This window comes from Opisthocomus hoazin, chromosome 1 (genome assembly GCF_030867145.1).
Source record: "Opisthocomus hoazin isolate bOpiHoa1 chromosome 1, bOpiHoa1.hap1, whole genome shotgun sequence".
Classification (NCBI taxonomy): Eukaryota; Metazoa; Chordata; class Aves; order Opisthocomiformes; family Opisthocomidae; genus Opisthocomus; species Opisthocomus hoazin.
The window spans coordinates 33,348,342-33,360,525 of NC_134414.1; the positions used below are offsets into that span (position 1 = coordinate 33,348,342).

Sequence of the window (12,184 nt, forward strand, 5' to 3'; positions counted from 1 at the left end):
CAGCGAACATCTCCTTATACTTACATGGCATTGCATGGTATATGCTGGGCCAGTACTGCCCACTGTCTCTCTTCAGCCAGACACGAACTGTTCTACAAAAGAAAAAACACAACACACGTGAGGAAGAATGAAAAAATAACCAGGAATGAAAACAAAGTGGTGATGACGAATGCACAAGACCATCTTTGAAATTGAATTATTTTGCTGAGAGGGAAAATAAGCATGCAACCTCCTACAGCAGCCCTATACATCAACCTGAGTTTAACCTGTGTAAAGGGATGAGAGTAGCCCATTCATTGGTACCGAGTAGTACTCAACACCTCAGCTGAACACATCACAACAGTATTTGGAAATTGGCATGGCTTTTTGTTCTTTGCCTTTCCCAAGGAGTGGAACACCACTGTTCATTCAACGCCTCACATAAGGATTTGGGACACCCTAGGTAGCCCAGAAAAGCACTCCTGTACCGGCACTTCCAGTCCACCCCACTGCAGAAGCCTTCCCCCAATCTCAGGGTAGGCCTTGGTCCACCTGCTGCCTGTTGTTTTGTTGTTCTGCTTCAGAAAAACTTCTTAAGCAGGGGAATAAGGTTCTGAGATTTTCAGGTTCTACTTACTAGGATTATATCCATTTGTGCCAACAACGAGCTCTTCAGCTTCAGGACCTTCCCGTCTCCTCAGTGTACTTGAGTGTTACTAGATGCCCACTGAGCATGAGGCTGAAGGAGCCAAACTCTTACTCTTCTCTGAAGAGGATGATCAAGGCAACAGGCAGCTTGGCAGTCCTCCTCTATCCCACCAGTTTGGAGTTGCCATCCTCGAATAGAGGCACCTAGAACCATGCAGTGCTCCAGGGCTTTCCACAGATACACCAGTGGTTTCCTCTCTGCTAGAAGACCTGCCTGATGTATCTCAGGATTACTTTTGCTTTCTCATAATCATATTATATCGGCAGCTCCCTATCACTCAATCCATGCCCTTCACACACTTGAGACACTTGTTGCTTGATTCCCGAGCCAACGATCTGGACTGATGTACCATCTAGGTTATTAAACATTTATTATTTCAGTCCTCAGTGTATTTCACTTGTTTTGGTCCACTCTCTGAAGCTTTTTTTTCTAATTGAAGGTCTCTCTCAACTTTAGTTCCTCAGCTAATTTGATCAAAACATGCCTAGTAACAGTGTCACCAGTTAAAGCAGCAGGCAATCAGTAATCTCCTGCTTGTTTCTCCACAGCCCACCGTCACCTCAATTGTGGCCAACCCTTACCTGCGTTACTGCTCTTCAAATCCTTATCTCTAGCTTTAACTAGTAAACTCTCCGTATAACACTGTATTCCATGCGTTACTGATTTACACCAAATATATTAACCTTCTCTAGAAGATTTAATTATCCCAAGATTTAGTTAGTTAGACAGCATTGTGTTAGCGTAGCACAACACATTTCAACCCGTCATCCACGTCTTTTTGTTCTTTTAGTTAAGTTAGCACGCAACAGTAGCTAATAGAGGGATCTAAAAAAATATTGTTAAACATAAGCCTTATTTTCCTGCAGCAAATCTATAACTTGCACTTGATAATATTAAGGAAAAAAAAAAAGCAACTTTCCAGTTCCTGAAATGTGGAAATACAGCTTATGGAGAAGATCACATCGTCATTCCTACTGTTACCTCGTTTTCATGGAAGAGCAGATTTCAGCTCTTTTTAGCAAGCAGACATTTAGAGCAATATATTAATGTAATACAATATAATACAATGTAAATTGATCTAAGACGTTACATACACAAATCGAATATGAACAGAGATTCCATGCAATATAACAAAGCAATTCAAGAACTAGTTATTAATCCTGCAAACTTCAAGCTAAGAGCTGCACCACTCTGTGTGAGTTCCAGGATCGCAGGTATCCAAAATTAGCTTTCTGCTCATCCTGCCCTGCATCCAAACTCATTTTTCAGCAAATAATCCAGAGCGCTGCGTATTTGGGCATTATACAAGCGGCATCATCTTAGAAATGTCTCATGCGTACACTGTGACACAGTATGTTGCTCTAAAAACTAACATTTCACTGAGTCAGCAAGTCCCATGGTTAGAAAGCTCTCACAAATTACTCAAAAAAATACAAAATTCAGTATAACTGCCTCCTAAGTCTAATGGCTTTTTTGCAACGAACACATCAGTAGCTCTTCAGCAGATCTGAAGCAAAACCAGCAATACTTTTTCAGGGACAATTCACCAGCTTGTACCAATGCTATCGTATTGTCGATAGTGAAAGGGCCAAATCCTCCTGCCATTACTGGCTGTAGCTAACTGTAGCTCTTGTCAGAGAGGAACTCTGCGTCCAGACACCAGCACACAGGTCTGCGAAGACACCCACAGCCACGGGGCTGTACAGCAGGTTTGGAACAGGGTCCAAAACCTCTGAGTCCACCCAAAGGTGTCCATCTTTGCTAAGAAGGTGGTCAGTGTAATTCTGGAAGCAGATCCGCAGCTCTGTTTCCCAAACAGGTGAGCTCTTACTAATATGTTTATCCTCGACAAGTGAAGTTACTGTGGGAATGAGTGAGTGTGCAAAAAAAAATCATGGGATGAATCACAGGGAGCTGAAATAACTCAGTACGGAACAGCCCTGAGGAGGTGCACCAATGTCCTGTGAGAGACTTGTCTTTATTTGCCATCCCAACCTACATGTTCAGTGCTACCAACTTCAAAACTCCCAGGCTTCGAGAAGATTGCCTCTCCTCTCCACTTTAAGGCTCTGGCAAATGATCAATCCAGTACAACATCTTACAGATAATTCAGCTTGTTAAAAAAGGACTATGTACAAGAAAAGATCTGTCAAAAGCTGGAGAAAATAAAAACCAGTTTTATTTGCAAAAATGGCAATAATTTGGATGCTTTGGTTGTTTGGTTTTGTTTTTTAAACTGTACCCAGTTCAGACTTACTAATTAATTTGACAATTATGCCAATGTAAAGACTGTCAGATGAATGATATTGAAACAAAAAATGTTTTCTGCTTCAGCTTAAAAAAAGAAATAAAAAAACTGGTAGAGGTTCCTATTCAAGAGTGAAACTACTTTTACTAGTGTAGGCCACTTCTGTAGGTACACAGTATGCTCATTTCTTTACGCTGTCAAATATATTTCCATTCAATGACTAATTCATGCAAAATACAAAACAAAGCATTCTAAGAATAAAAAGACAATGAAAAGATGTTATCTAACTCTAAGGTGTGTGAAAGGGAACATAACGAGCAAGTCTGTTCATGTAACTCACTAAAGAAACACTTATCTCCTCAGTAAATCATTTTAACTAAAGGAAAACAAAACCTTTTGTAGACAACTTATTTTAAAATTAAGGATGATTACTACACATATCTTAAAAGTAAGCATTTAAAAGTTATGTTAAGCATTATAATGGAATTCCAGTATCTATGTATAATCTGATGTAAAAGCAATAAATATTCTTCCTTATGTCAGAAACTGATGATTCATGATTTTTTGTCTCTTAAAATCACTGGATTAGATAAGGCATTTTACTGAAAGAAGAAAAACTGACCTCAGCTCGTGCAACTTTTCTGGGTAACTTTTCCTCAAAGTAGATTCAGGCTGAAGAACAAACCGTGCCAACAACTGAACTTGGGAGAAGCTAAACGTTCTTGGAAGAGAGAATATTTTTCAGCTGCAGTTCTGCACATTTTTGTATACTTCTTAACACAATACTACCCACCAGACATGAAACCCAGAGCTTTTGAGGCTTCTGAAGAATGCAAATGAAAAAAAAAAACAAGCATGAATGAAAATAAACTTTTTTTAATGGCTATGTAGCACGAAGAGTACTTGTTGGTTGCATAGTTACTGGACTTAAACACAGCACCCACCCAGGTCAGGATCCATTCTTCAGCTGCTCCAGGGGGATTCAGCTGGCATCACCACGGAAATGAGTTGTCCCTTCATTTTGTTGCCAGTGAATTGGCTTGGAAAGATCTTTAGAACCTGTCAAATCAATGTCTATTCTTCGAGTCTTTTCATAACAGAGATGATTTATTTTTAAATGAGACAGGCTATACAGAAATCATTCTGCCATGCAAAAGACAGGCTACATCTTCATATATTAAGGGGATGTGAAAAACGTGTATTTTAAAAGAAAAATTGCTTCTCTCTCTTCTGCTCAAGAGTATGTGTCTCACATCCAGGTGGCTGTGGTTGTACCAGCAGGCCTCAAACACGCTTCTAGGCTGTGCACGTGTGCAGGAGGTGGGCTTCATCTGAGCATCTACTACTCACGGAGGTGCCTATGTTAACGGCAGCACATCCACCTTAGCGTGGCAGCTCTGCGCTTCACCAGCTGCAGAAACTCGTTCAATCCGCTGTACGTGCCATGCTATCTTCTTTCTGATAAAGACATTTTGCTCATGCAAATCCTGGTTTGCACATTTAAGTTGCAGCGTGCTCCATGAAAGTCTGCACAACGCTGCCAGGTAGGATGCAAGATTCTTTACTCGATCCCTAGTCTGGCCTGAGCTTCTCCTCATCTCGCTGCTGGCAAACCCGGCGTCACTTGGGGCTGTGGGGCTGAGTCTCTGTGACTGACTCACAGGCAGAGCTCTTGTCTTTTCTCCTTGGTGCCTTGCGTGAAATTAAGGCAAAAGACAAGTACTGGTGTTGCACATAGTACAGACCTATTAGACATGCCTCAGCACTGTCCCAAGATGCCTGCGTGTTGCAATACTGTGAACTCTGTTGTAGCGAGATCCAACACCACCATTACCTAGAGAAACAAGTTATCCCTATTCCACTCCACTTGTCCACAATATCCATAAAACCACCAGTTGTACAGTGTGAGTGAAGAAATCCAACGTATCTGTTTCCCTGACAGATCCCTCCTTTCCTGTTTGAGAATGTTTTCCTTCCTCACTCCTGCCTTTTAAACATTTCTCTTCACCGACATGCACTTGTGTAACGCGCTATCGCCTTCATGCCCCAGGCGTATGCCAGCTGTATAACAGAGGAGAGGTAACCCTCAACACATGCAATTTACTACAATATTTTGTATTCTTGGGCCTCAGAAAATTGTTTTAAATGGTATTTTAACATACTCCTCGTTATTCCTTATACCTTGGACCACATACTGTGGATTTTTTGGATCTCCTGTCTTGCTGAGAAACCAAGAGTTGTAAGCATCAAACCCAGCATAAGGTGTGAAATGAGTTTTATTCCTATTTGTAGTGAGCACCCGGCACAGAAATTTTCATGTGTCACTTTCTAAAGTCGTATCAGGCTCATCCAGAGCTCAACGCCTGCTCCATGGGCATTACTGCTCCTTGGGAAAGGGAGGCAGGTTATCAGTACAAATGACATTACATGGTTAAAAATAAAGACATTTCCCTCTGTCAGCTGTCCTAACCACAGAGCTGGTTTAACACAGTTACAGAACGGTTTCCAAATAGCAAAAGGAAGACACTAAGCTATTCTGGAAAATTCTTTAAAATGCTCATCTAGCTATTTAGTTGACAGAATAAAGGAAAACAGATTAGGATGATACTATATTCAGGGTTAGTGCAGTCTCTCAGGTTGCAGGCATACCTAACGGAGTATTAGCATATATTCTCACCATGGATATATCGAAGTCTTCCTTAGTGTTGAAACAGAAAATTTGAAAGCTCTACTGTTCCTAAATATCCAACAATAGACAATTCGGAAGTATTCAAAAGCCATGTATCTCTGGAAACTAAGTATTTGCACTGGAAACAGCAAAAGCTTTATCTGCTGTTATTAAATAAACATGACAATAGTAGCATTTGAAGTCCAAGTACAGCACTGACAGTTTATTGCCTTTAACAGAGAGACCTTGTTATTAAAACCGGGATAAGGAAAAATGTTTAACAACTGCATTAAAGATACCTACAGTGCTATAAATACCTCAACTTCTCCAGGGACTTTTGTGGACAAGAGTCGTGAAGAGATTCTGGCTCCCACCAATTAATGACCTGAGCTCAGGGGATTTTCTGAGAGAATAAAAGATCTTTCATGTTTAGTGGCAGCTCATGAACCACTGCCAGTGCACTGGAACCAGCCACGAGGAGTTTCATGTCTATGATAGATTTTGAAAGAAAATACATGAAAGCAAAAGTCAAAACCAGAACTGATTTCTGAGCCAGCCTGTGTTTCAGGGAAAACAAAAAGAAATTTAATAACAGAATGCCAAAACCTCAGGCACCAAGACAACTTTATCTGCCACGTCCTCATCCTATGTCCTCCTGAAAAAAACAAAACAAAACCAACCCAAACCCCCAACACTTCCACAGCATGACTCTCCCCCAAATCCAGCCCCAAGGACCCAGGGAAGTGCATGACTTCATGTCTCAGGCCCACCCACGCCAGTCCCCTCAAAGCCCATCATGCAGCCCTGATGGAGTGTTCTACATAAACCCTGCAATTTTGGGGCACAATGCAGGTTCTATCTCATTTTCACTGGTTTTGATGAACAAATGTGCCATTTAAAATGAACTAATCACGGGTTTACTCACTGGACTCTTTCTAAGACTGAGACAGTGCACAGCTGTACATCACTGTAGGTCTGTTCTAGGTTCTTTCATACTATGAAAGGGCAGGCTCAGTTTCTAAAATGAAGTGCAAGATCTACTAGTTTAGGAAAGGGGGACAATGTGGGGAAAAGATTACAGAGTTTTGAAGAATGGGCTTTATTTCAGGGCTTATTTTTGGAGAGGTTCTCTCTTAGCAGCGATTAGTAAGGGCGTTTCTGGAAGATAGAATATCTTCATTGTAACCTCGGTCTGTAACTCAAGCATTGGGCTTCCTATAAAATAAAAGCCTTTTGAGCAATAATTGCACTCTTTATAGTCTGTATGCCTCAAGCCCTGCAACAAAGCCATAGGAGCAGTAAGATCTGGCTTCAAGAGGAAGCTGGGCTGAACAGGGACTGATGGAGCAGCTCTGCAGTCTGGTGCAAAGAGTAGGGTAGGGGAGAAATGCACCAGGGGGTTCACTCATGGACTTCATTGACCACCAGCTGGTGGCAATGAATCTGATTTTTGCTACTTTTAATGATTCTGGTGGTACACTGGAACAGATTGCCCAGAGAGGCAGTGGAGGCCCCATCCCTGGAAACACTCAAGGCCAGGTTGGGCAGGGCTCTGAGCAACCTGGTCTAGTTGAAGATGTCCCTGCTCAGAGCAGGAGGGTTGGGCTAGATGACCTCTAAAGGTCCCTTCCAATAATCTCATTTTGAGCCAACGTCTCCAGAGAGGACAGAGAATGAGCTACTAAAATGTTGTGCAAACTAAGCTCAGAGGTTAATGATCTTGCAGGTCCTTTCTGCTTAGGAGGAACGTGGTGGAAAAGCCTTGGAACGAAGCTCAGTGCAAAGGAACACTATGGAAGAAACTGCAGACTTGAATTACTACACTTACCACTTATCTTCAGAAAAAACATTGCATGAAACAGTATGCCAAGCAAGCAGGCAGATGGAGCAAAATGCAGGGATTTTTTCACACAAAGCATATACAACATCTGAACTCAAATCATGCTTTATAAGATATTTCCCCGTTTAATTCAAGCTTCCGTAAACTCAGTGCAAATGCATATTGCATAATGGGGAAAATGTAAAAGTTTTGGTAGGTTATATGCAGCTATAGAATTGCATGGTTTTGTCAGAGAAAAACTGTTACAGCCATCAGTGGTACTTAGACCTAAGTGAAAGAGACACCACTTTATTTAACACAATTCTGGTTACATCGAGGGCTTTTTGGGTATTCTGTGGGAAGCGACTAGAAAACAAAGATTCATAGGAGACAATCTCGGGAGAAGTGGATGTTTATGACTCAAAAAAAAATGAGCGACATGACAGTTTTACTGCTCAGCTGTGAAACAGTTTCCACCCATTTTTCAGTTTTCTGGACAATGAGCAATGGAGTTCAGTGATTTTTCCAGTTACCCGAGCACATATGCCTGGAAGCAGTGCGTGCTCTGCTGTGCAGGCACCGGACCAAAATCAGATTCTGTCCAGTTTCCAGCGCAGAAATTTCGGGAAAGTAAAGAGACACAAAAAAAATGAACCAGAAGTCACAACCACAGAAAAATGTTGTGTTACCTTGAGTTTACTAGCGCAAGGTTCAGAGAGCCAAGCTGCCTCAGGTCTTCAGCAGCTCCACAAAAGCATTGCTCATCATGTGTCATATGAAGCAGTGCAGTGACTACACCACATTCTAGCCTAAACGCTGTAGGGAAGCTAATTTTATCTGCAAAAGCAGGTAAATGCAGGGCTGGAGTTCTCAGTGAGCATCAGCCTACAGCTCCAGGAATTTTTAAACGACGAGTGTTACATCACACTTGTATTTTTTTTTTTCAAGCAAAGTTTCAAAATTAACTCCCTCATTAAGACCTGTGCATCAGTCTTCCTTACAGAGCTTTGGGGTAATAAAATGGTCTTCACCCCTCCCTCTTACCCACAGACCTCCCCCTTGCCTGCACCCCACCAAATTATTTCTTTCCAGAACAGATGCAGCTTTTGGTGCTTCTTGTACTGATCGATTCCCGTTTGTATTTGGGAAGCATAAGCACACAACCTTTTGAAGGTAATCACATTGGATGATTTAATTATTGCAATCCAATTACTTTCACCTTCTTTCCATATTCAAATGTTTCAGTAATGGAAGTTATTAGAAAGATCCTCATGAGATTAAAATACAGGCCTGCTATGCAATACGTGACTCAGTGGAACCGTGATAAAAATACCTAGCAGATCCACAATTTGCAAGAGAGCAAACCTCCAGCTCTCCTCTAAATTGTCCATGTGGCAAAGGCAAAGAATGAGAACCTGCCAGGTCACCAGCCAGTACACCCAGTAGGAACAGCTGTCGAGAACAACACAACACATTTTTTTCCCCCAAAGCTGCTATGGGCTACCAACTAAGTTACTGTTCATTTTTAAGTTATGCATGCTTCACTCTGCATAAAGGTAAATTTATTACTCAACAGATAAAAAAGTAAGCTTATGGTTTTGAATCGATAAAGTGAAAGCTGGACGTACCCATTTTCAGTATACATACAACCAGCATGACATTTCTAAGAAATTATACTCATATATAGGTTAATTTACAGCAGAAGATTGATATTTGATTCCAAGCACTAAATTAAGTCACTAGTTGGAATTTACAACAAACATAAATGTTAGTATGCTGGAGCAGAATTTCCTTGGTTTTACTTTGCTTTCCCATTCTGCTCTGAAACGATACCACGGCATCACTAAGAAAACAGAACAGCACCTGGGAGGAGATGAATCCAGAATAAAGAGGTTTGCAGGTAATAAAGGGATATGGAGGAAGACGAGACATCCTGGCTCAAACAGTAATATCCTAAGGCCTCAATTTATTTTTCACATAAACGTTTTCCTTGGTTAACTATACAGTGCAGCATCTTGTAAATTATGCATTTACTGTGGGGGAAGGAACCCACCTTTCTACATCCATAGGATGATGCTCTCTCTTAACATTTTATTTTCTGGATGTAACTCATCTGCATCATCCATTGCAAAAGACTAAATTAAATCATGAACTACTTCACTGCTTCTTTGAGGATATTTGGTGTATTAAACAAAATACAGCCATTCATTGGAGGTATTTGAGAATCCTAGTGTAAGGAAAATAGGGTCGGTCCTAGCTGCAAAAAGACAAGTACCATCAGAAGAAGTGTTATTTTCCACTAACAGTATACTTACTGCATTCAGTCAGAAAGCACCTAACATTTAATTAATTCAACACAAAGTTGTAGCGGAAAACTTCTGTTCCTTGGATTTTGAGAAGACCATCAATCATATCCCGATGCAAATGAATCCCTTTCCAAACAAGCAGCTGTTAAGTCCTAACATCCACATAGTTCCCATAAGGTCATTACCTCTCAATTAACACATGTATTTCTGTCCATATACGAACCTTCACTTTAATTAATTGTTTCTCTGCTTTTGTTCTTTGCACAGAACAACCCAAACCCAACCCTTATACCTGTACGGTATAGGTAAGTTCCTTGGCCAACAAACGGGACAATCAGCTGGTCACATGCAGCTGTATATGCCAAAGGCTTACTGAAACACCCTCTCTAAGAACAGATAGGCTTTTGTTTTTCAAATATTTATGAACAATTATGGCACTGTTTTTTCAGAGACAGCAAACGCATCTACTTGGAATGTATTTGCGTGCTCTGCGCCACACCAAGATGCCTCTGCAAATGCTCTCCTTGGAGCATCGAGCCCTTTATGCAAAGCAGTACCATTTCCAGTTCCTCTAGTTTAGCATTGAACTTGAACAATTATTCACAGGTGATAAAATATTCCCTCAGCTTTTCTGGTCATTGCTCTTTTCCTCTCAGGGCAGCCACTCACACAGATATTTTCACTGTCCTCGCACAAACTCAACTCCTACCTGCTTTGCTCTGCTAGAGGAGGCAAGAAGCCACCCTTGCTCTGTCCCAGCAGGATGATTTTGGCTGGGGAGTCACAGTACTCTCTGGAAAGGAAAGCAGCAAGCCCAGTAGCTTTAGTGCCAGCAAAAGGGGACCAAGAAAGCAGGGCAAAGCAATGCAAACCCAACTGAACCTGAAAGGTTTGTTCTTCAGCTGCAAAGGAACTGCAGCCTTCAAGTGCCTTGCCAGGGGTTCTCAGATTTCTTATCACACACACTGAGGAGTGCTGTATGAGGTGCCAGCAAAGCCCAAACCTCTGACTCTCTAATTTAGAGGTGATCTGGCATTTCAAGGGCTTACAAGACAGTTAGAGTTTGTCACCTCTACATTCCCGTGGGGATGGTGTGGGGAGGTGGAAATCAACAGAAATGAATAGGAACTGTCCTCAAACCTCTATCGCAAGACTGAACATCACATCCTAACCTTTAGGTTTTATTTTTTAAAAAAACCCATCCCAAACATGCAGTCCCTTTTCACATCCAGCTACTTCTTTCATATAGCCTCCTTACAGCTTTCCCCTTCTTCTGCATTCAACTTCATACTGTGCTAACTTTCTCCTATCATCTCTAGAGGTAGTTAATTGCTAATTTCAATGAACATCCTCTTGCTCGTGCTAGAAGATTGGAAGTTTCTGTTGGCTCTACTTTCTCCACTGGTTAGTTGCTCTGTATACTCCTATCATTTCCTACATGCTTCCTCTTTAAAGTAATCAATCTTTCCAGTCTCTTGGGAAAGCTGTTCTTGTGTCCTGTTCTCCTTTCCAGTCCCTCTAAGGAGGCAATATCTTGTCTGAACTGGCATATTCCATCCTAAATGCAGCAATCCAGACACAGACAAACCTGCTAAATTATAAGAGCATTATCATTAATTTCTTTATCCATCTTCTCCCTGTACGTACCCTAGCAGTATTTGCTTATTTGGCAGCAGCTGTACATGTTTTTTACTCACACTGGCATGATTTAGAAACTTACACAATATGAATGAGAGAAAATTGTATATTTATCAATATTAGACTCTTTCTGTGATACACTGCTATCCACTTACTATGTCTCCTGCAGTTCTTCATATCTCTCCAGACCCAATCAGCTTATCTGCTAATTTGGGGCAGACAACTGGCCCAGACTGCACTGGTAGGGGAGGGAACAGAGTACTTGCCAGCTACAGCTCCTAGGGGTAATCCCTGACCCATATGCTCCTGGCAAGAGAATTGGAAAGAAAATCACAAAGAAGAGCTATAGGCAGAGGCAATCAAATGCCAGGGAAAACCTTGACGGCATACATCACACTTTCTCCTTGTGAAGATGGGACAGAAAAGCCATGTCTGTTACATAAGCATAGGGAGGACATAAGACCCACTCTCTCCTCAGGTATGGAAAAACACATTATTTGAATATGTGAAACGGTGCAATACATTACAGTGCAGCTTTATAAAGACATCTGGTGGAACTGCATATCGACAGGAGGTGACCGTTACCCATCCAACAAACCAATAAAGCCTGTAGCAGCTTCAGTTCATTTACCTAGTCATTGCCTTATAGGTAACTTCTACTTTGCAATAAGGGACATCTTCCAATTCATGGCAAAAGCATCAAACATTACTAAAACCTCTCTGTTGTCACCTTATTACTAGCTTATTTTACTGACTTATTTTTCTCCAGAGGCTTACAAGAAGAGTCGTGGGCAATTCCTGCCCAGGTGCTGTCTCC

The 12,184-nt window shown here is 41.4% G+C and overlaps 1 protein-coding gene across 3 annotated transcripts in view; it reads right to left on the bottom strand.

Moving 5' to 3' along the window:
- The window catches only part of WDFY2 (WD repeat and FYVE domain containing 2), a 65,007-nt gene that overhangs the window by 30,319 nt on the left and 22,504 nt on the right, over positions 1 to 12,184 (bottom strand). Inside the window, exons 1-2 of one of the 3 annotated variants that reach the window (XM_075421210.1) lie at positions 3,559 to 3,701; positions 25 to 92 (exon numbers count right to left, since the gene is read on the bottom strand). In XM_075421210.1, the coding sequence (XP_075277325.1) occupies positions 25 to 31 (7 nt within the window). In that variant the 5' untranslated portion in view covers positions 32 to 92; positions 3,559 to 3,701. Of the gene's footprint in view, positions 1 to 24; positions 93 to 616; positions 637 to 3,558; positions 3,702 to 12,184 lie in introns of those variants that run through there. The other 2 variants (XM_075421221.1, XM_075421200.1) reach the window with 2 other exon arrangements.